Genomic DNA, 25,388 nt, shown 5'->3' with positions numbered 1-25,388 from the left:
CTGACAACATCCAAATGGTGCAACTCCTTTTCCTTAGGGTGTGAAAGAGAGGGACACAGTGAGGGAAGGACAATTTCCTAGTTGAAATGGAAGTCGGTGACCACCTTTGGAAGAAAGGAAGGAACGGCCGGAGAACCGCTTTATCCTTATGAAGAACCAGGAAGGGTTCTCTACAAGAAAGCGCCGCCAACTCAGACACCCGTCTGATGGAAGTGATAGCTACAAGGAAAACCACCTTCCAGGACAGGAGTCGGAGAGAAATCTCCCGCAGGGGCTCAAAGGGGGAAGCCTGGAGCGCTAAGAGGACTAAATTCAGATCCCAAGGCGGTAAAGGAGGACGGTACGGAGGAACCGTATGTGCCACTCCCTGAAGAAAAGTCCTTACAGGCCGGAGGGGGTCAGAGGGTGCTGGAAAAAAAATTGAAAGCGACGAAACCTGACCCTTGAAAGAGCTAAGGACCAGACCAAGGTCCAACCCTGATTGAAGAAAGGACAGGACCGTGGGGAGAGAAAAACGAAGAGGAGGAATGTTTTGGCTTTCACAGAAACCCAGGAAGGACCTCCAGGTCCTGTAATAGATCCTGGACGAAGCAGGCTTCCTAGCCTGAATCATAGTGCAGATAACATCCACCGAAAAACCTCTTAGCTTTAGAATAGCGGTTTCAATGGCCACGCTGTCAAACGAAGAGACCTTAAATGCTGATGGAAGACCAGTCCCTGCAAAAGCAGGTCGTCTCCGAGTGGCAGTGACCAAGGAACGTCTCCCAGAAGGAGAACGAGGTCAGAGTACCATGCGCGATGGGGCCAATCAGGGGCGACGAGGATCGTCGGAATGCCCTCCATCCTGATTTTCTGTAGAACCCTGGGCAGGAGGGAAACACAAACACATAAAGGATGGAGAACCCCTGCGTCCACGCCGGATCCCTTGCGCGGGAGAGGAAGGTGGAAAGCTTCCGATTGAGCTTTGAGGCCATCAAGTCCACGTCGGGGCGACCCCAACGGAGACAGATCGCCTCAAATACCTCCGGGTGGAGGCACCACTCGCCCGGATCTATCGTGGTCCTGCTGAGGAAGACCGCAGTCCAGTTCTCCACACCTGGGATGTAGATCGCTGAAATTGCCAGTACATGGGCCTCCGCCCACCGTAAGATCTTGGCAGATTCCTGCATCACCGCGAGGCTGCATGTTCCCCCCTCGTGGTTGATGTACGCCACCGCCGTGGCGTTGTCCGACTGGACTCTGACGGGGCAACCCCTCAGGAGGTGGGTCCAGTGCCAGAGGGACAGAAGAATCGCCCTGAGCTCCAGGACATTGATCGGGAGCTTGGACTCCGACCGAGACCATGTGCCTTGGACTGTCCTGGGAGGGAACACTCCTCCCCGACCCAGCAGACTGGCGTTGGTGGTAACAACCGTCCAGGAGATCGGAAGGAAGGACCTTCCCAGAACTGGAACCGACAGCCACCATCAAAGGGACTACCTCACCTGAGGAGAGAGGCGGATGGCATAGTCCAGGCTCTCGAAAGATTTGTCCCAGTAGGACAGGATCGCTCTCTGGAACGTGCGAGAGTGGAACTGGGCAAAGGGAATCGCCTCGAAACAGGCGACCATCTTCCCTAACGTCCTCATGCAGAGTCGAATGGACGGAAGTCTGCAGTCAAGAAGAACCCTCACGGAATGGTGTTAGGCCAGTCGCTTGTCCGAAGGAAGGCGAATCCGTGCCTCATCCGTGTCTAGAAGCATACCCAGAAAGACCAATTGTCTAGAGGGTGTCAGAGATTACTTCTGTAGGTTGACCAACCACCCGAAACAAGCTAGGGCTTCCAGCGTGATCTGTACGCTGCTCGATCCTGAGCAAAGGAGGGGGCCTTGATGATGTCGTCCAGATAAGGCATAAGGAAGATGCCTCTAGAACGGAGCAGGGCGAGAAGAGGGGCCAGGATCTTTGTGAAGACCCAAGGTCCAGTGCCAGACCGAACGGGAGGGCGACAAACTGGTAATGATGGTCTCCTATCGCAAACCTCAGGAAGCGCTGGTGACTTTGCGCGATGGGAACGTGAAGGTGAAGGTATGCGTCCTGGATATCTACGGCCGAAAGGAATTCCCCCTGCTCCAGAGAAGCAATTAAAGAATGAAGGGATTCCATCCGAAACCCCTGGAGACGGAGGAACTGGTTTAGTTGCTTGAGGTCCAGGATTGGGCACACCGAGCCCTCCTTTTTGGGGACCACAAAAAGAATGGAATAGAACCCCTTGAACCTTTCTGATTGGGAAACAGGAGAGATGACTCCCCGATCCAGAAGGGACTGAATGGCCTGGGAGAAGGCGGCCGCCCGCTCGGGGTCCCGTGGAAGACGGGATTGAAAAAACCTGTCTGGGGGAAGGGACAAACACTATCACGTATCCCGAGGATACAATCTCGAGTGCCCAGGCGTCGGAGACATGAGCCCGCCAGACGTCCTGGAAGAGGCGGAGGCGGCCCCCCACCCTGTTGGGCAGGGGCGCACCTTCAGGCTGAGGACTGCTTAGCCGCAGGAGGTCGAGCAGCCTGAGGTCTGGGATGCCAAGAGGGCTGTGCCCAAAAGGACGGCTTCTTACATCGATCTTGAGAAGTAAACCCGCCTTCCCCAGCGAATCGACGAAAGGGCCTGCCACGTGAGGAACCCCTAACGTGAGAGGCCCTCTTAACTCTAGGCTGTGGAAGATGGGTGCTCTTGCCACCCGTGGCCTCAGAAATAATTTCATCCAGCCGAGAACCAAAAAGACAGGCGCCGGGAAAGGGAAGTCCGACTAAAGAACGCTTGGAAGTCGCGTCCGCTGCCCACACCTTCAGCCAAAGCTTGCGGCGTAAGGTGACTGCAAGTGCCAAAGAGCACGCAATGAGGGCGCCAGCGTCCAGGGACGCCTCGCAGAGGAACTTCCCCGCCTGGATGATCAGCTGCGCCAAGGATCGGAGATCCTGAGCAGGGACCTCGCATACCAAGTCCTGGTCCAGCTGGTTACCCCACTCAGAGATCGCCTTCGCCACCCACGCGGAGGCGAACACGGGCCTAAGGGCTGACCCTGTGGCAGCAAAGAGGGACATCGTCAAGGATTCCATCCGACGATCTTCAGCTGACTGAAGGGAGGATCCATCGGCTATAGGAATAGCCGTATTTTTGGCGAGCCGCACCACTTAGGAGGGGATGCCCACGTGGAAACACAATCCGCTGGAAAAGGATATATGATGTCCAGTTTTTGGGGGCAGAAAAATGCATGTCTGGGGAGGGGGGTGGATCATCCTGCACCCGGAAGGTGTCGCGGATGGCAGCAATGAGGCTATCCACAGTGGAAGCCAACTTAAAAGGCTGCTCCGTATCCATATCCAAATTCTCAACCTCACCTTCGGACGGAACGTCCCCAGGAGAAGACGGCCTGGACCAGGCATCTACTTATCTGTCCAGCCGCCATTTTCACCCTTCCTCTTCTCCAGCATGGTCACCCCTTCAGCTACTGGCACCGTAGTGGCAGGAAGCTGGAAGAGGGACTTAGACGGGTGACGCTTCAGTTGGGGGGATGCAGGGGAGCGAGGCTGCCCTGGTCCCCTTGTGGGGAAGGAGGCAGCATGGCGGACCAACGCTGGTGTGCTCCCCCGGGAGAACAGGGAGGCAAAGCGACCGCTGTTTCCCATCTGAAAAAGAAGGAAAAAAATTAAATAAAATATCTATGTGAGGCAAGAGGCCCAAAATGGCGCCGCCGCTCCTGCTACACCGCGAGCAGCAGTCAGAGGCGGAAGGTACGGGGGAGCCTGAGCTTACTTTAAAAACAGTCTCTGATCAGCTTTTAATAGCGATCTCTACATGTCAGACCTCACTTACTAGCAAAATAGAGGAAGTGAAGGTGGACCTGGGCCTGCTGAGGCAAGATGTGCAGCAGCTCAGGGAGCGAGTGCGTCACACAGAAGACAGGGTCTCGGCTTTAGATCTTACTAGACCACTTGTTGGCAGAGTGCACGATGTGAAAAGGTCTGCGAGCCTATGGCAGCAAAAGTGTGACGACCTTGAGAACAGAGCCAGACGCAATAGCATCAGGAACCTGGGTCTACCAGAGAGAGCGGAGGGCTCGGATTCGGCCACTTTCCTGGAACTTTGGTTCAAGGCGCAGTTTCCTGAAGTGCCATTTTCTAGCGCCTACGCTGTTGAGAGAGCGCACCAGGTTCCCGCCAGGCCTCCCCCTCCAGGAGCTCCCCCAAGGCCCCTGCTAGCGCGGGTGCTTAATTGGAAGAATAGAGATCTTATCCTGAGTCCAGCAAGAAACAAGCGTGACATCAAACATGAAAGTGCGAATATATCGCGATTTCCTGATTTTTCATCTGAGCTACAAAAGAAGAGAGCCACCTTCATCTCAGTCAAGAGACGACTACGTGATTTAAATCTACAACACTCCATGGCTTATCCGGCACGTCTTCGGGTGATAGATGGAGAAAAAACGTTTTTTTTTCGTTGATTCAAAGGAGGCGGAGGAATAGATCTCCAAATTACCAAGTCGCCCAAGACCTCATTGATGTTACTGCCTTTGCAGAAGTCGCAAGTATTTTGTTCGCACTGTTACATGCACCTGCTAGATGCGTTCCGCTGACTTTTAAGTGAAGCATTTGTATCCATAATACTCTACTCTGATATGGTGGCCGGATGCTGCCTTCTTCCTCCCCTTCCCCTCCTTATCCCCTTTTTTATATCTCTATATGTGCACGGATTATGCAATATTTTTTTTGTTTGCTACAGTGCCGAGCAGACACCTGCATAGGTTTAACACCATATTGCACTATGCAGGTCTCTGGTAACTCAGCCACACTACAAGATGGCAGCGATGTCACCATTTACAGGTTTACTCAATTATCTGTTGCACTACAGTTAACCCCTTAAGGACATAGGACGTACCGGTACGCCCTATTTCCCGAGTCCTTAAGGACACAGGACGTACCGGTACGTCCTGACTTAAAATCTGTATTCCGGCGCCCGACGGGTTAAACGGAACGGGATTTCGGCTGAAATCCTTCAGCCGGCATCCTGCGACAACGCCAGGGGGGGTCATGTGACCCCCCCGTGTCGGCGATCGCAGCAAACCGCAGGTCAATTCAGACCTGCGGTTTGCTGCGCTTTTTGCAGTTTCTGATCCCCGCGGTCCCTGACCGCGGCGATCAGAAACTTTAGAGTGGCTAAAATCTATATTTTTCACCCCCACCTGCACCCCTGCATGATTTGATGCCGGCGGGTGGTGCGGGGGGGGGTGTCGCATGCGGTGGGGGCGTTGCGGGAGGCGGGCGGTGCGGCAGGCGGGATCGCGATCCCCCGCCCGCCTCCCCATGAACGATCGTTGGCTTCTAGTGGGTATACCAGGGTGCCAGCACATTGCTGGCACCCTGGTATAAACGGCTGACATCTATGCAGATGTCAGCCGTTTAACCCTTTCCATACCGCGGTCCGTATGGACCGCTGTATGGAAAAAGTTAACTGTCATCGGTCAGGGAGCTCCCGCCCTCTCCATCGGGGGGCTGCTGTGCCTTTGCAGCCCCCCGATGGAGAGGGAGAGAGCCCCCAGAGAGCCCCCCTCAGCCCCGTGCTTACCCTTCCCCGTCTGCGAAGTTCTGAGCAGACGGGGAGGGTTCCCATGGCAACAGGACGCCTGCTCAGGCGTCCTGCTGTCCATGGTGCTGAACAGATCTATGCTGAAAGGCATAGATCTGTTCAGTGTAAGTAAAATACAGTACAGAACAATATATATTGTACTGTACTGTATTATACAGACATCAGACCCACTGGATCTTCAAGAACCAAGCGGGTCTGGGTCAAAAAAATTTAAAAAAAAAGTGAAAAAAGTTAAGATAAAAAAAAAAACATTTATCACTGAATAAAAATTAAAAAAATAAAATAAACTACACATATTAGGTATCGCCGCGTCCGTAACGACCTGATCTATAAAATGGTCATGTTACTTTCCCCGCACGGTGAACGCCATAAAAATAAAAAAATAAAAACTATGAGAAAATTGAAATTTTGCCCACCTTACTTCCCAAAAAAGGTAATAAAAGTGATCAAAAAAGTCGCATGTACGCCAAAATAGTACCAATCAAACCGTCATCTCATCCCGCAAAAAATGAGACCCTACTCAAGATAATCGCCCAAAAGCTGAAAAAACTATGGCTCTTAGACTATGGAAACACTAAAACATGATTTTTTTTGTTTCAAAAATGAAATCATTGTGTAAAACTTACATAAATAAAAAAAAAGTATACATATTAGGTATCGCCGCGTCCGTATTGACCGGCTCTATAAAAATATCACATGACCTAACCCCTCAGATGACCACCGTAAAAAAATTAAAATAAAAACAGTGTAAAAAAAGCCATTTTTTGCCATCTTACATCACAAAAAGTGTAATAGCAAGCGATCAAAAAGTCATATGCACCCCAAAATAGTGCCAATCAAACCGTCATCTCATCCCGCAAAAAATGAGACCCTACTCAAGATAATCGCCCAAAAACTAAAAAAACTATGGCTCTTAGACTATGGAGACACTAAAACATTTTTTTGGTTTTAAAAATGAAGTTATTGTATAAAACTTACATAAATAAAAAAAATGTATACATATTAGGTATCGCCGCGTCCATGACAACCTGCTCTATAAAATTACCACATGATCTAACCTGTCAGATGAATGTTGTAAATAACAAAAAAAAAACGTGCCAAAAAAGCTATTTCTTGTTACCTTGCCGCACAAAAAGTGTAATATAGAGCAACCAAAAATCATATGTACCCTAAACTAGTACCAACAAAACTGCCACCCTATCCCGTAGTTTCTAAAATGGAGTCACTTTTTTGGAGTTTCTACTCTAGGGGTGCATCAGGGGGGCTTCAAATGGGACATGGTGTCAAAAACCGTATGGCATTCCTTTCCTTCTGCGCCCTGCCGTGTGCCCGTACAGCGGTTTACGACCACATATGGGGTGTTTCTGTAAACTACAGAATCAGGGCCATAAATAATGAGTTTTGTTTGGCTGTTAACCCTTGCTTTGTAACTGGAAAAAAAATATTAAAATGGAAAATCTGCCAAAAATTTGAAATTTTGAAATTGTGTCTCTATTTTCCATTAAATCTTGTGCAACACCTAAAGGGTTAACAACGTTTGTAAAATCAGTTTTGAATACCTTGAGGGGTGTAGTTTCTTAGATGGGGTCACTTTTATGGAGTTTATAATCTAGGGGTGCATCAGGGGGGCTTCAAATGGGACATGGTGTCAAAAAAACAGTCCAGCAAAATCAGCCTTCCAAAAACCAAACGGCGCACCTTTCACTCTGCGCCCCGCTGTGTGCCAGTACAGTAGTTTACGGCCACATATGGGGTGTTTCTGTAAACAGCAGAGTCAGGGCAATAAAGATACAGTCTTGTTTGGCTGTTAACCCTTGCTTTGTTAGTGGAAAAAATGGGTTAAAATTGAAAATTAGGCAAAAAAATGAAATTCTCAAATTTCATCCCCATTTGCCAATAACTCTTGTGCAACACCTAAAGGGTTAACGACGTATGTAAAATCAGTTTTGAATACCTTGAGGGGTGTAGTTTCTTAGATGGGGTCACTTTTAGGGAGTTTCTCCTATAGGGGTGCATCAGGGGGCTTCAAATGGGACATGGTGTCAAAAAACCAGTCCATAAAAATCAGCCTTCCAAAAACCATACGGCGCACCTTTCACTCTACGCCCCGCTGTGTGGCCATACAGTAGTTTACAGCCACATATTGGGTGTTTCTGTAAACGGCAGAGTCAGGGCAATAAAGATACAATCTTGTTTGGCTGTTAACCCTTGCTTTGTTAGTGGAAAAAATGGGTTAAAATGAAAAATTTGACAAAAAAATTAAATTCTCAAATTTCCTCCCCATTTGCCAATAACTCTTGTGCAACACCTAAAGGGTTAATAATGTATGCAAAATCAGTTTTGAATACCTTGAGGGGTGTAGTTTCTTAGATGGGGTCATTTTTGGGTGGTTTCTATTATGTAAGCCTCGCAAATCGACTTCAGACCTGAACTGGTCCCTAAAAATTGAGTTTTTGTAAATTTCTGAAAAATTTCAAGATTTGCTTCTAAACTTCTAAGCCTTATAACATCCCCAAAAAATAAAATATCATTCCCAAAATAATTCAAACATGAAGTAGACATATGGGGAATGTAAAGTCATCACAATTTTTTGGGGTATTACTATGTATTACAGAAGTAGAGAAACTGAAACTTTGAAATTTGCAAATTTTTCCAAATTTTTGGTAAATTAGGTATTTTTTTGTGCAAAAAAAAATAATTTTTTTTACTTCATTTTACCAGTGTCATGAAGTACAATATGTGACGAAAAAACAATCTCAGAATGGCCTGGATAAGTCAAAGCGTTTTAAAGTTATTAGCACTTAAAGTGACACTGGTCAGATTTCCAAAAAATGGCCTGGTCCTTAAGGTGAAAATGAGCCCGGTCCTTAAGGGGTTAAGTTATACACTGTTTATTCTGTTAAAGGCATGGTACACTAGTCATACTAAGTTAGCGCAGAGGGTATATGAGAGCAGGTCCAAAGAAGAGGGTCTTTAACTCTCTGGTGTTGGGGTATTGATCTGTTTGAAGAATAAGATGTCCGATTATAGATGGCAGATTTGAACGTTGTATCCGGGAATATAAGATTGGGCAGCCCTAGGAAAAGGATTGCTGTATTCTCTCATCTACGCCAGTACAATCCCCATATTCTGGGATTGCAGGAAACTCACTTGACATCAGAAACAGGGAATAGAATCAAGAAGCCATGGGTTCAATGGTCTCTGAATGCGTACGGGTCGACGAATTCCAGAGGAGTGGCTATACTTGTTCATAAGAACATTAGATGGCAGCTTCAGCAATCAGTGGTGGATCCAGAAGGGCAATATATCCTTGTATATGCATTCATCAATTGTGCTCCATATGTCGTGATCAACATATACAATCCGCCCCCTGATACTATAACCATATTCCAAGTGGTGATGAGCTTCGCTGCGCAGTACCCCAATGCTAAACTACTCTGCATGGGTGATTTTAATTTAGTGATGCATGAAGACATGGATAGATTTCACTCAGGAAGAGGAGAAGGTGATTGCACTCAACATGTCACCGTCATTTCTAGAATGATTAAGGAACTGGGATGGTTAGATATGTGGAGACTGAAGCTTCCGCTTCAGAGAGAGTATTCCTGTTTTACTCCTGCCAGGGGTGCCTTGTCCAGAATTGATCATCTTCTGGGCAATGCAGCAATATACACAGATCTTGTGGATGTTGGATATGGACCACAGGGACCCTCGGATCATGCACCGGTCTTTGCTAAACTCAGACTCTATGATGTTGTCAAGCAGAGTATCCAAATGCGCATTCATCCATTCTGGTTGTCCCTTATAACCGTGAATGATAGAATTCCTGACCAGCTTCAGTTATTTTTGGAAGTGCAGGATATGATAACGGATGATTTGCTACTCTGGGAGACAATGAAAGCCTACTTGAGGGGATGCCTCAAATCGTCCATATCCTATATCAAAAGAGATTCTGTGCGCAAGGAACTGGAATTAAATACTAATTGCAAGGAAGCAGAGAACTTGTTTAGGCTTAATCCCTCTGAAGTGAATAAACAAGAATGGATGCTTAAAGGTAGGCTTTATATGATGCACCTCAGGGAAAAGAGTGAGCGTAAATTATTCTTTTTAAAGCAGCAATCCTTTGAGAAGGCTAATCAGGCGGGTAAATTACTTGCTCAAATTGTACGTAGTAACAGCATGTCCCCCACGGTCATTAGAATAAAGAATCCTGAGGGCTTGGTGGTAGAATCAGTCGGGGATATATTGGAATGCTTCAAGGGGTTCTATCGAGACCTTTACAAGTCTGCAGCTCAATATACAACACAAGAGTGAGGGACTTATTTAATGGAGGTAGTACATCCCCAGCTTAGTGATGAGGACAGGAACCTATTAGAGGCTGACATCTCACTAGAAGAAATCCAAATGGCAATAAAGGAGCTGCCGACTGGTAAAGCGCCTGGCCCGGACGGAATTCCGGTAGAAGTGTATTCTAAATATGCTGATGTATTGGGGCCCCAACTTCTTAAATTATATCTGGCTATTCACCAACGGCTATCAGAGTCTATGTATGATGCTACTATAGTGGTGATTCTGAAGCCAGACAAAGACCCTCTGGAGTGTGGGTCATATAGACCAATTTCGCTCCTGAACCTAGATTATAAAATACTTATTAGGCTATTGGCTACTAGACTGAACAAGGTAATTGCCACTATAGTACATAAAGATCAGTCAGCTTTCATACCGGGCAGATCGACATCTGATAACATTAGGAGAGCGCAGGCCATCGCACAGATAGGAATGGCAGGAGATAAGCACTGGGCCCTGGCATCGCTAGATACAGCCAAGGCTTTCAACTCAGTGGAGTGGTTGTACTTAATAGAAGTGTTGCAAAGCTTTGGCCCTAAGTTTATTAAGTGGGTGGAGATACTATACCAACTTCCCAAAGCAAGCATATTAGTAAATGGGTCGCATTCAGAGTCTTTTGAGCTCCATAGAGGCACTAGGCAAGGGTGCCCCCTATCACCGCTACTGCTAGCCATAGCGATAGAACATCTCGCTCTCAGAATCAGACAGGATCAGGTTTTCAGAGGTGTGAGCATGGGAGACAGGATTGATAAAGTGGGATTATATGCGGATGATCTCCTTTTTATGGATGAACCTGAGACTACGCTCCTTAGAGCGATTGAAATAATAAAATAATTTGGGGAGTACTCGGGTTTGCACATAAATTGGACGAAGTCCGCAGTTATGCCCCTATGGACACATACGTGGCCCTCACAATACTGTAATTTACTGGTGGTGGACCACTTGAAGTACCTGGGGATTGTGATCACCAGAGAACCCCAATTGGCATATTCTTTAAATATAGCACCCCTGGAACCCTTGTTTACTGATAAATTCAGAACGTGGAAGTCCCTACCGTTATCAATCATGGGGAGATTAAACCTGGTCAAAATGATTCTTTTGCCCAAGGGTCTATATCTCCTGGCACATGCATGCACACCGGTACCGAAGGAATTCTTCGGTCGCATTCATTCACTGGTGGCCAATTTTATCTGGGGAGAGTCTAGACGAAAGCTAAGTTGGAGGGGCCTGCCTGATTTTTTTCCTATATTACCTGGCTGGTCAGTTGAAATTCCTAACTCCTTGGGTATCAGCATCAGAATTGCCGAACGTGGAATACTACCTTAGGGAATATTTACACATGTCTTCCCTATGGCCAGCACCTGCTCAATAATCGAATGCTGTTGAACCCCCTCGCTATTAAGGGGGAAGTGGAAAATCTCAATACCTTCGCTGACGGCTGATGAGTGGAATGAAGCCTTGATGGCTCCGATGAAGGTCTCCCCATCAATCAACAACAGGTTGATCCAGTTGTTTATTTTGCACAGAAGCTACCTCACGCCCACTAGATTACACAAAATGGGCAGACTACCACACAATAGATGTCATAGATGCTTACAGGATAATGCTGACTTTTGGCACCTCATGTGGGATTGTATATATTTAAAAGGCTTCTGGAGAGCAGTGATAGAGCTATTGACAACTATGGTCCCTTCTGCAGTACCGCTTTGCCCTAGGGTTTGTGTTCTGGGTATATTAGATAAGGAGATCTGGGGACATTATCACAGGGTATTCTTGAGTGAGACTCTGTTCTTCGCCAGAAAAGCTATTGCCTTGATATGGATGGCTGATAGAACACCCACACTAGACCAATGGAAATCACTGGTCAACCACGCTGTGAGTATGAATTTTTTTTTATTTATTCACAGGAAATGCCCACAAAAGTTTCACAAGGTGTGGGGAGAGTGGTGCTCATCTCCTTTAACTTTACATAATGCATGCATGTACTCAGTGGCTGATATGGTTCATGTGCCTGCTGTATAATAATATGCGGATTTAGTGCTTTGGATTGCTGCTTCATTATATCTGCTGATTACTTCTTCCTGATCGAGACTGGATCTCTCTTTATGTTGGATGCAAGGTTGTAGAGATATTTCATGATGCCAATGTATCCCCTGCGTGGGATTTAACCCTACTTAATAATGCTGTAACTTGCCTTACTTGTTAAACTCCAATAAAACGAGTTAAAAAAAAATAAAATTAAAAATCATTAGGAGCTACCCTGCAAAGGGAGGTCTTTCCTCCTATTAACTCTAGAAAAAACTGAAGCTCTCTCTCCAGGCTGGAGGGGCTATAGCTGTCAGGGGAGGAGCTAACAGCTTTTACTAGTGTCAACGCCTCCTAGAGGAGATAGCTATACCACGGTTCCTGTGTCCCCCAATGAAGAGTGAGAAAAGGGGGCTAATGGATCGAGAAATTGAAGCAACTTGTCAAGTTCGGTGGATGAAGCCTGATGATATGGGGTTGTTTCACAGCCAAAGAAGTTGGACACTTGACCAGGATTGATGTTAGTCTATATGTGCTATATGTGAATATCCTACAATATCCTACAAGACTAGTTATATCCTACAAGACTAGTTACTTTGTACATTCGAGTACTATGGGTATGAAAAGGACATTATAGTGTTCCAGCAAGACAACAACCCAAAGCATACGTCGAGATTGGCGAAGAAATGGTTCAATGACAATGAATAAGAGCTGAATTGGCCCCCACAGTCCCCAGACCTCAACCCAATCGAACACTTGTGTTGAAGAAAAAGCTGTATACGTAACCAAGTGAGTCAACCAGTATGCATGAACATTGGGAACATGTAGAAGAGAACCGGGAACAGATTTTGGTTGAGACATGCTTTAATCTGAACGAGATATTTGCCTGGAAATACAGTCAACTTATATCTTCACAGAAGGCTCAAACACAGTCTAAACAGATTGGTATATAGAAATGTGATGGCACACATGTGGTGAAACAAAGTAATAGATGAGTATCTTTGCTTGTATAAAAATGATTATTATTTGCACAAATAAAAACAGGAAAAATCTTCTATGTCTTTTATCAACATAGAAGATTTTTCCTGTTTTTATTTGTCAAATAATAAATATAATTTTTATACAATCAAAGATACTCATCTATCCCATTGTTTAACCACATGAGTGTGCCATCACATTTCTATATACCAAACTATACTTGCCACACGGTTTTTGGGTGTACCGGTGATTGAGCACCTCTAGCCATAATACTAGATTCGTGAGCCACTGAATAACTACAGTCTGAACAAAGTCTAAGCTATCAGCACAACACAGGAGTCCTTAAAGTAGCCTATACTTTGTGAATGGGAGGTGCAGACTATATTCACCTTATACAGCAACTAAAGAGATATTCCCATCTGATAGGAGAGGGTCCCGGAGGACAGACCCGCACCTATATCTAGAACTTGACCCAGTCAAGAGCTGCTGTAAATAAAGAGCAGGTCGCGCATGCGGAGCTCTCTCAGTTCACTGCTATAGTTCTTACAAAAATAGCTGAGTTTGCAGTGAATGGAAAGAGACGTGCAAACATGAGTCTCCTCTCCATTCCCCATGGCACAAGATGGGGTTCTTGAGATAGAAGCGGATCCCAGAGGTGGCACCCACACCTTTCATCCATGTATGGCATATTCTGTGAGAATGTCATAAATCTCCAGTTTGCAATTGTTGAAGTCGGTGTTTCAATAAATGTGCTCACACATTTAATAACTAGGCAAAAAACACAAATCATTAAAAAAGAAAGAAGGACGACATGATCTTACAAGCACAGTCAGCAACAGAGCCTGGGTTTTAGGATCAGTCAGAACTTCCTCATCCAAGAGCACATTTGACTCAGAGACTGATACTTTCCGCAAGTGAGGATGTTGTTGAGGGGATGATATTCTTGGTGTATCTGAAAATTGAAGAAAAACCAAGACTTGTGAAGTAATGCATCAGGTAATGGAGAGTTCGGCTGACAGCTATCTGAAGTGTCTGGACAATTTTAGGCCTCATTGACTATTAGTGGCAGAAGTGTAAATATGGCAGGCACGACAAGAGGACCAGTCACCACAAAATGCAGTGCAATCTGCAGGCAGCATGTTATAGAGCAGGAGGAGCAGAGCAGATTAATATATGCAGTAATTTATCGGGAAAAGATTTAGTAAAACTTGTATTTTATACACTTAAATTTCTGCTATTTCTGATCTCAGTTGTACACAGGAGAGGTGTTATCAGTGATTGATAGCATTCTCTGTGTAAGTGTGTATACAGAGATAGCTGTCATTCCCTGAGAACAGTACATGGGGGGAGGGGTGTATTATCACAGATTGCTAGCATTCTCTGTGTAAATGTGTATACAGAGAAAGCTGTCAGTCCCTGAGAACAGTACATGGGGGGAGGTATTATTACTTATTGATAGCATTCTCTGTGTAAGTGTGTATACATAGATAACTGTCAGTCACCGATAGCTGTACATGGGGGGGGGGGGGGGGGGTTATCAGTGATTGATAACATTCTCTGTGCAAAACAAATGTGTATACATAGATAGCTGTCAGTCACTAATAACTGTACACATAGGATTGTTATCAGTGATCATTCTCTGTATAAGTGTGTATACAGAGATAGTTGTTAGATACTGATAGTTGTGTACAGGGGAGGTATCAGTGATTGAAAGCATTCTCTGTGTAAGTGTTTATAAATAGATGACCGTCAGTCACTGATAGCTGTACACTAGGGAGGTGTTTTCAGGAATTGATAGCATTCTATGTGTATGTGTGTATACAGAGGTAACTGTCAGCTGTACACGGGGGAGGTGTTACCAGTAACTGATGGCGTTCTCTGTGTAAGTGTGTATACAGAGATAACCGTCAGTCTGATGGTTATACACAGGGGTGTTTTAAAGTATGCAAAGAGCAGAAAAATAATGTATAAATTAAAGGTTATGATGAATCTTTTCCAATAAACTGTATATTCAATTGTTCAGCTCCTCCAGCTCTATAACATGCTGCCTGTAGACTGCACTGCATTTCATGGTGACAGGTTCTCTTTTCAAGAAAGCAAACAAAGACAAGGAAATAATCCACATGCATGCATTTAACAAAATCAGCAATACCAATACTGAGAGATGCGTAGGGGGTGAGTGTACAGATTTTATTTTGCTGTTTCACTATTTTCAGTACGTAGGATACTCACCAATGTCGTAATCATTCTCTGCTACTCTCCTCATTTTTGGAGGTGTAGTGATGCCAGATTCATTCTCCTGCCTCTTAGGAGCCTTAGTGTCAGATATTAAATGGTCAAAGCTTTTTCTTGTACCTAGAACATGAAGCATAGCTGAATCTAAAGTAAAACTGGATTGTTGTTTGAACACTGACATTCAATATAACAAATGTGCACCACCCAACCAGATAAAACAGTAGTAACACTAGTAAGCTGACCTACCTAGCAGTTTTTTAGTGTTTGCTTGTGATGGTTGCCCCATGTCTAGACTCATAGACTTTCTGGTCCGTGGGCTAACCTGCCCAACAGTGGGGTAGCTTGCAGCTAGGTGCATTCCAGACCCTTTTGGGGATGACCATGGTTGGTTTTCCTTCAGTGTTCTGTGGAATTAAAAATATCTAGTAAGTGACAGCAATTATTATGCTGATATCTCAGGTGCGATTTGCATTTCTAAATAAATCTCCCCATCAAGAATGTATTAAAAGTAAATGTACCACAATATTAAATGGAGTCATAATACACACCGTATTTTTGCTTTATAAAGATATTTGCCCCAAACGGCAGCGCGTCTTATGTTAAAAGATTTATTTAATGGAGAAAAAGCATCAAAAATGCTTATTATATAGAAGAACGTACAGATTTTGTACAATACAAACAGAGTCATACAATCTTGACAACAGTTACAATGGGAGATCAGACAATGGCAATAGAAAATGGCAGTGTAGTATGACAATTATGCATAAGAAAAGCTTAGTGAATTTTTTTATTTTGAACATCTGTATGAGACTATATATGGCGTATAATAGGTTACAATGTCATGCTATATCGAAAGTCTACGGAGTGGGAAGAGGACAGCCAGGGCTCCCAGAGCTTTTCAAAAGTTTCGTATGTATCCATACGAATGGCCGATAGTCTCTCGTAAAACGAGATTTTTGTAAAATCTCTTTCTCGCTCTTCATTGGGGGACACAGACTGTGGGTATAGCTATGTCCTCTAGGAGGCGTTGACACTAGTAAAAGCTGTTAGCTCTTCCCCTGGCAGCTATACTGCCTCCAGCCTGGAGAGAGAGCTTCAGTTTGTGAGAAGCAGTAGGAGAAGCAAGTAAACCAACGAAAAAACGTGTAACAGCAACAATGCCAAGAACCAGGTTCTAACCAGCAACAGCCACAACTGTGGCCGAACAACAATACTGGGTGGGTGCTGTGTCCCCCAAATGAAGAGCGAGAAAGATATTTTACTGGTAAGTTTTACAAAAATCTTGTTTTCTCGCCCATATTCATTGGGGGACACAGAGACCGGGGAAGTCCGAGAGCAGTCCACAGGAGGGAAAACCACAGACCCATGGAGCAAGCGCCCCTGCAGGCAACTAAGAACTGTAGTATGACCTGGCCAAAAATTTAGTGAATGTGCGTAAGGACAGTAGCCGCCTGCACAACTGTGCGGGCGAACCTTGAATCTCCGAGCCCAAGAGCGCTCACCGCTCTGTGGAGTGAGCCGACACCGAAGGGCGGGCCCCGGGTGCAGTATGTTTAAGCACATGCAGACGTGCAATTGCCACCCTGGAGGCCGCCAATGCCTTGCGAGGACCCTCCGGGATGTCAAAAAAGGAGAGTCCGTACGCCGGAAGGAACTGGAGGCTGGCAAATAAATATCGTCAGAGCCCTGACAACGTCCAAATGACCTAACTCCCTTTCCCTAGGGTGTGAAGGGGAGGGACACAGTGATGGAAGGACAGTTTCTTAATTGAAATGGAAACAGAGACCACCGTCGGGAGAAAGGAATGAACGGGCCGGGGAACCGCTTATCCCTGTCAGAACCAGGAGGTTCTCTGCAAGAGAGTGCCCCAACCCGGACACCCGTCTGATGGATGTGATAGCCACAAGAAAAAACTACCAGGACAGGAGTCGGAGTGACATCTCCCGCAAGGGTTCAAGGGCAGAATTCCAGAGCGCTGAAAGGACTAAGGTCAGATCCCAAGGCGGTAAAGGAGGACAGTATGGAGGAACCGTATGTGCCATTCCCTGAAGGAAGGTATTATGGTCCCCGGGTGAGTCAGAGGATGCTGGAAAAGGATACACAGCGCCAAACCTGACCCAGCAAGGAACTAATGGCCAAACCAAAAACCCAGGACCGCAGGATCCACCCCTGCTAAAGGGAAGCACTCCACAGAAACGGTAAGTGGTCCACCAATGTCCCCCGAGACTGGGGAGACTGAGAAGCTGGCTGATAAACTGGCTGATAAACTACCGAGAAAAAACTGCCTGAATGAGGCATGTCCAACCACAAGCCAAGTAATCGACACATTGGATAGGTTAAAGTAGAGACGATATGAGAATCACCGGCGGTGGAGTTCCGTCAGCGACCGTGCATTGACGGTGTAGCAACACTGCTCGACGGAAATTTTCTATCAGACCAAGATAAGAGAAAAAACTCCTGCCTCGAGGAGGAAGAATAGAAGGGGTGTTCCGTTCCAGGAACGAAACTCCATCAACAGTCGTGACAGCACCCCCGCTCAGCCTGGCGTGGTGAGTCTCGAAGTCTAGCCACGGAATGTGCAGTGAAAAGGCATGACTACATCGGACTGACATGGCAGTCACTAGTCAAGTCTTGATAGAGGTAGTTGTAGATACGGGTAGTACACCCAGGACCAACGGATAGCATTTGGAAAAAAGTCACAGCCCAACAGTCGGTCCGGAACAAGACTTGGAAGAAAAAAACCACAGAACCAATACCCTGCATCAACATAGATGAGGAGAAGTAGTAACATAGGAGCTACCAAGGTTTGCAGAGTGGCCGTGAACCCTGAGCCAGAAAAGGAAAAGAAAAACGGAAGGAAAAAGTGGCATTCCCCATCTGAGACTGACACTACAAGAAGTAGCCACCGGATGATAGTGGCGGTGCCATACTCTGCCTAAGGAGGAGGCCATGCAGCGTACGCCACCGAATTTGGCGTTAGAAGATTCCGTCACCTGACGAAGGAGCCGTGCAGGGGGAGCCAGAGTATGTAATGGCTACTCCAGGACCCCCGTACCGTAGGAGCCGCAGCGTGCCCGCCAGCACAAACTGAGGGGCAGACTAGAGGGATCCCGTAGAGGCCATGGTACCATACTGCCCCAGGGAAGGAGAGCTAACCTTAAACACTCCACCTGGGAAGGGCGTTGGACAGGAACAACCGCCAAGCCAGCGTCCGGGTAGAACCACTACCTGAGGGACTGCCCCACTGCAGCGACTGCCCCACTGCAGCGACTGCGAAAGCTAGTACCAGCGTAAAATCCGCACCAGCGGAGGAGAACACGCTGCAATGCTAAACCAAAGTGCCAGCACAACCACTTCCCACATCAGAAATGGTGGATAGGGAATATAGAGTCAGTAACACTCGACTTGCTGGAACGTAATCACAATATTACGTGCCATGGTGTACGCACTACATATTGTTGAAGACACATATTGGGACAGGGTAGGATCATGGATATAGGGGACGCTAGGACACATGAGTGACACTGGGCAACCCCCTGAGGAGAGAAGTCATATTCATTCCCCAAAATGGCACCGAAGGAAAAAGACACAACGTGGAAACAGCCACAGTATCCCTGGTGGCACCGAAATACCATTAGAAGAAGAGTACAGGGCACCAGCATGTATTGATACTCGCTACGCTCCACTTGTAGAAGAAGCTAAGGCATCTATAGCCGTGGCGTAGTTGAAGTGCAACATCCAAGATGTGCACTCATTCCCCACGGTAGTGGATCAGTTGTGGAAAGGGCAATGTTGCAATTATCCCACCAATGAAAGAGGGTAATGCTTACGGCAAGCACTGCACTCAGTGGTAGTGCAAATACTCCCCCATGAAGGGTGGTAATGCAGTAATGCATCTAGCAGGAACTGAATCCAAGTAGAGAGAATACCCCTCTTACGGAAAGGGCAAGGCATAAGGAGAGTCCCGTATCAATACCCCACCTACGTAAGGGGGTAAGACATACAGTAAACACTGAACCAGGGACAATGCCATAGCACCACCTATGTAAGAGGCTAATGCATACAGTAAGTACTGTCCCCAGTGGGAAAGCAGTTCCGCCACCTAATAAAAAGGGGAACGCCTACTGCCGGCACTGAAACAGTTCGAGTGCGGTTAGACCCCAATAGAGGAAGGTAATAACCAAGGGAGTACTGCATCCAGTAGTGAAAATACTCTGCCTAAGGAAGGGGGTAATGCATACGACAAGTACTGCTGTCTACCTCGGACACCATCTTGTAAGATCGCACCGGAATCACGGCAGAGACCGAACCACTGATCCCCCCTTCAGACCGTACCTCTCCAGGGAGGGAGGGTGTGTCTGAGAGTGACCCTAAGGAGGAAGGGTGGGGGTGCCAAGGTGACCGAGGAGGAAGTTTCCTGCTCTGGCCCACTATGTGCAATCCTGCCTCTCAAGAACTAGCCCATGGCAGCTGGAGACTGCGCCGGTGGAATCTATCAACCAAACTACATGGGGGTGCAATGGCAACTTCTAGAGGTTCACTCAACAGATTGCGCAGGCGGAGCTACATCAACCAAACGACCCCGGAGGGTGGATTGGGAATTTTCAGAGGTCCTCCATTGGGTTGCACAGGCAGTTCTTTGTTAACCAAACAACCTCGGAGGGTGGATTGGGAAAGTCCAGAGATCCACCATTGGATTGCGCAGGCGGTGTTTATCAACCAAACGAGCCCGGAGGGTGATTGGGAAGGTCCGGATGTACACAATTGGATTTGCGCAGGCAGCGTTTTATCAACCAAACGACCCCTGAGGGTGATTAGGAAGGTCCAGATGTACACAGTTGGATTGCGCAGGCAGCGCAGAGGGTGAGTGGGAAGATAGAGAGATCTACCATTGGATTGCGCAGGCAGCGCTTTATTAACCAAAACGACCCCGGAGGGTGAATGGAAAACTGAAGGGTCCTCCTTTGACCGTGATAGGACACGGGCCCAGTCTGACACAGACAGGGGGGTCCTGCAGTGATGGGGACTGAGGGGGAGGACACGAATTGACTTGTTTGTGTATTTTTTAATAAAAAAACTGGGATGCTCACCTCAATTTGGCAAGAGGCAGAGGAGTTAAGTCCCTCAACATTAAAGCCCCTCAGCAAGAAACCCATAGAATCCTGTGCCAGCCTCAAGAGAAGGCTGACCAGGAAGGGTTAACTGCCTGACGACCGAGGGCCGGGCTCTGCGAGCTACAGGGGGAGGGGAAGGCAAGGCAGGAAGAATTCGCGCCAGACCGCCCCCCTCCTCGGGAATGAATTGCGGGCTACTAGGCCGCAAGACGGGGCCTAAAGTTATGGGACCCGGCCGACTGTACGGCCGGAGCACAGAGGGCTGCGGGGACAACGCTGTATGACCGCGGCCGGCCGAATTGGATTGCGCAGGTGGAGGGCAGGTGATTGGGAAGGTCCAGCGCGTTCACTACACACCAGCACATCACTGTAAGTGAATTGTGCCAGACAGCAGAGAAATGCGCACGCATGCCGGAAGCGCGGGCGGGAGTGAAGGCGGGGCCAGATTTCATGGTGTCCGGACCCAGTGCCGGCGTTCGCTTCCTGGAGCGGCTCGCTCTTAGGCGCCCGCTTCCAGGGGATGATTATCGCTGGGGAGCAGAAGCAAGGGGCATCTGAGCGTGAGGTCAGCGTTAGTTGCGCAGGCACTCTGCATCCGTTCTCCACACCCGACCAAAGCGGTGCGCACGGTCGCCGGCTGTTTAATAGTGCCTGCGGGGACCTGGCCATTAACCCCCTTATGTGCCCGAGTACCGACGGCACAGAGGGGGAGGGAAGGAAAACTGTTGGGAGCTGGGCTAGTGATAAATGAAGCCCATGTCTGGCCAAAGAGGGAACCTTTTCCGTAGAACCCTTTAATAGGAAGGGAGGGAGTTGGTTAACATACTCACCTAGTCCTGTACTCACCTTATCTTCCTCCTCTTCGCTTCACCCTCCCTAAGTGGGCCCATAATGGTACCTTCTCCAGCAGGGTCACCTTCTCAGCAGCTGGCACCGGAGTGGCAGGAGTCTGGAATGGCGGGAGGGTCTTCTCTGTGTCGGACCTAGGTGACCCCTTGGCTTGGTGGGATGCAGGGGAGCGAGGCTGCCCTGGTCCACCTTATCTTCTGTGGGGGAGGCAGCAGTGCGGATGACCGACACTGGCGCAACTCGACCCCGGGATAACAGGGAGGCGAGGCGTCCACTGTTTTCCCATCTGAAAAAGAAGGAAAAAAATTAACTAAAATAAAAAATCTTCAGGAGATTCCCTGCAGAGCAGAGGTCTTTCCTCCTATTGACACTAGAAAAAACTGAAGCTCTCTCCCCAGGCTGGAGGGGGTATAGCTGCCAGGGGAGGAGCTAACAGCTTTTACTAGTGTCAACGCCTCCTAGAGGACATAGCTATACCCACGGTCTCTGTGTCCCCCAATGAATATGGTAAGAAAGGAGGATTCTATTGATCCCATCTATCACTGCTTGAAAACTAAAGGAGCTAGATCTCCACTTAGAGGCAATATGAATTCTGGCAGCTAGTAGTATATGTTGGGAGAGTTTAAATTTGGAAAAAGTCATCCCTGGCGGTTTATCCCCAAGGAGACATAGAGATGGAGAAGGTGAGTAGGTACAATCCAATACTGAAGAAAGCAATCAGGAAATTTTTCTCCAAAATTGTTGAACATGTGGGGAAGACCACCAGGTATGGTACACTGTACCCTCCACATCACAACTCCTAAAGCAAAGAGGTGAGACCTCAGGATAAATACGGTGCAGTCTATAGGGTACTAGATATGCCCTTTTATTGAGGTCTCCGCCAGAGTGACTTGCCATGAATTCTTAGTTAAAGGGATTCTGTCATGAGATTTGAGCCCTATAAGCTAAACATATGGCCAGGTCCGTACTAATAACATGAATCCTAAACTGCCCTTATTAAACCTGCTTGTGGCTCTATTAGCCCAAAAAACTGGTTTTTATAAGCTGTCACTCACCTACCTAAGGTGCCCAAGGGGTTTTACGTTAACCCAGGGTGCCCGCCCCCGCACCCCTCGCCGTCTGGTGCCCAGCGCCGCCTTCCTCACCTCAGCCCCGCCTCCGCAATCCTCCCATCCCTCTGCTAGATCCGGCGCCTGCGCACTAGCAGAGAGACGGGAGGATTGCGGAGGCGGGGCTGAGGGAGGCGGGGCTGAGGAAGGCGGTGCTGGGCACCAGATGGCGAGGGGTGCGGGTGGGCACCCTGGGTTAACGTAAAACCCCTTGGGCACCTTAGGTAGGTGAGTGACAGCTTATAAAAAACAGTTTTTTCCCTAGCCGACTTTAAGGATAAATACGATCTCCCAGATAGTGAGTCTTTTATTGCTTTGCGAATCTTCTCATGTCTCCACTCCCTGAAGATTAGTAATAGGACATTGGATTTTACACCCTTTGAGAGATTTATCACTTATTCATTGTATAAACAGGGGTTACTTTCCAGGATCTATGGTTTGTTAAATACTATGCCGGAGGGAACTAAATTGCCATATATGTTAGAGTGGGAGAAGGACATCCAGGAAGATCTCTCTATAGCTAAATGGCATCAATGTTCACAGACCTTGACTAAGACCTCCTGGCAAATTACTCTAGCTGAGACTTCAATCAAGGTTCTTCATAGGACATATTTAGTCCCATATAGATTGCACCGCATTTATCCGGAGGTTTCTCCTTTATGTTTCAGGGGATGTGGAGTGGATGGCACGGTCTACCACATTTGGTGGTCCTGTTCAATAGTACAAAGATTTTGGAGTGGGATTCGTGACTTGATCTCCTCTGTGCTGGATTGTGCCTTCCCACTATCACCTATCTTATGCCTTCTTGGTGACAAATCTACAAAACTATCATATTCCAAGTTTAAATTGTCCCAACACATGTTATTAGCTGCCAGGATTTATATAGCTTATAAATGGAGAACGGCGGAACTTAGTTTTCAAGCAGTAGTGGATAGAATTAACAAAATATATCTTTATGAGAGACTTACTGCTATCCGCCAGGATACCTATGAAGCCTTTGAGAAGCTGTGGGAGCCTTGGGTGTCCTCCTCATATTCAGTGAATGTGCAATGTGGAATGACCTATTAGAAATTACGATTTTTAGGGTACGCTCTTTGGAAATTCTTATTTAAAGGTACTTGTGTGCTTATTAATTGTAGGTACTAAACTTGCTAACCTTTACTTTTTGACAAGATCTCCGCATGTTAATTTTATTTTATTTTTTGCTTTATTCGTTATTTATGTTCTATTGTATTTCTTATGGATATAATGATACTCATCCTACATGTACGAACTGATTTGTATGAAGCATAATACTTTTGTACCATGTATATGATCTCTATCATTATAAATAAATAAAACACTTTGAAACTAAAAACCAGTTTTTTGGGCTAATAGAGCCACAAGCAGGTTTAATAAGGGCAGTTTAGGATTCATGTTATTAGTACGGACCTGGCCATATGTTTAGCTTATAGGGCTCAAATCTCATGACAGAATCCCTTTAAAGTCTGTGAATGAAGGTACCACTTAGCTACGGGATATTCCTCCCGAATATCCTCTTCCCAATCCCTCATGTATGGTAGGTTAACCCCTTCTGATGAGGCGTTAAGCGTTCTATAAATTCTTGATAGTAGTCCCTGTTTATACATGGAAAAAGTGGTGGACCGCTCAAAAGGGGTAAAATCTAGGTTCAGATTATTGACCTTCAGAGAGTGAATAAAGGAGAAGATTTGGTTGGCATTATAGGATTCGTTATCTGGGAGTTCATATTTATCTTTGAAGTCAGTTAGTGAAATCAATTTCCCCCTAATCAGGAACTTATGAAGAGAGGAGTGTTTATTAGAGATCCACCACTGAAAAGTATCTGTCCAAAGACCTGGGGGAAAGGCCGGGTTCCCAAACAGGTAAAGAAGTGGTGTATGTCTGGATTGTAGCCCACATTTAAACCTAACAGACCTCCAGAGTAGTAGAGAGTGATGGGATAATGGAGAGTTGGTCCGGATCATTGGCGGTAAGAGGAGGGTAGTCCAGAGCAGGGCTTTCCAGGACCACGGGGTAAGGAGGGACTGTTCAAGGGAAACCCACAGAGGGTGTGCTTCTGGTTGTAGGTGTGTTAGAAATAATTTAGCCAGACCCACCGCTTTGGAATACTTTACACAGTCGGGGACTGAGAGACCACCCTGTGATTTATGTCGACACATAGCACAGGAGATACGTGCACGTTTATTACCCCAAATGAATTTCATCACCTCTGTTTGCAAACTACGGAAGTCTCTACAGGGAATTTGAACTGGAAGGGTCCTAAACAAATATAAAAGCCTGGGTAGGACCACCATTCTAACTATGTGTATTCTACCAATCCATGAAACTGGTAGTGAGCTCCAGGTTTTGAGGTCCTCACTGATTTTTCGATATAATGGGAGATAATTAAGTCTATATATGGTGTTTAGTTGGGAAGGTATCAGGGTACCCAAATATGGAATTGGGTGGGGCTGATGTGAAAAGGGGAAGTTCTGTAATAGAAGGGATTTTGACGAGGAGGGAGTATTACATAATAGGAGATTCGACTTCTTATGATTAATGTGAAGCCCTGATTCTGCCGAGAAGGACTTCAAAAGATGTAAAAGATTTGGGAGAGAGATTATGGGGTTAGTAAGGGACAAAAGGAGGTCATCTGCAAATAGGCTAAGTTTGTATTCATTATTTCCTATCTTAAGGCCAGCAATATTTGGGTTATTTCTAATATGGATGGCGAGGGACTCCATCGCTATGGCGAATAGGGCAGGGGAGAGGGTGCAGCCCTGACGTGTTCCCCTGAAAATCTGAATGGGTGTTGGGTGTGTAGATGGGGAGTTTGAGGTAAACTAACGGGGTGGAGTAAAGAGACTGAACAGCATGTAAAAACGGGCCTCTGATACCCATAGCTTGTAAAACTTTATAGAGGTAATCCCATGTGACGGAATCAAAGGCTTTTTCTATGTCAAGGCCCAAAATCGCTAAAAAAATTTCTAAGTGTGAAAGTAGCCTGAACGGATCCGTCCAGACTTTACATTGAAAGTCAATGGTGGCGGATCCGTTTGAAGATTGAGCCATATTGTGTCATCTTCAAACGGATCCGTCCCCATTG

At 46.6% G+C, this 25,388-nt stretch overlaps 1 protein-coding gene across 4 annotated transcripts in view; it reads right to left on the bottom strand.

The window, feature by feature from the left end:
- Window positions 1-25,388, bottom strand: part of NF1 (neurofibromin 1) — a 259,226-nt gene that overhangs the window by 21,568 nt on the left and 212,270 nt on the right. For 2 of the 4 annotated variants that reach the window (XM_040424878.1, XM_040424880.1), the window contains 3 exons: window positions 15,457-15,614; window positions 15,208-15,348; window positions 13,797-13,927 (listed from right to left, as the gene is read on the bottom strand). In XM_040424878.1, the coding sequence (XP_040280812.1) occupies window positions 13,797-13,927; window positions 15,208-15,348; window positions 15,457-15,614 (430 nt within the window). The remainder of the gene's footprint in view (window positions 1-13,796; window positions 13,928-15,207; window positions 15,349-15,456; window positions 15,615-25,388) is intronic. The other 2 variants (XM_040424879.1, XM_040424881.1) reach the window with 1 other exon arrangement.

Source organism: Bufo bufo, chromosome 3 (genome assembly GCF_905171765.1).
Source record: "Bufo bufo chromosome 3, aBufBuf1.1, whole genome shotgun sequence".
Lineage (NCBI taxonomy): Eukaryota > Metazoa > Chordata > Amphibia > Anura > Bufonidae > Bufo > Bufo bufo.
The sequence above is the reverse complement of the archived record's forward strand: the minus strand, read 5'-3'. Positions and strand labels throughout refer to the sequence as shown.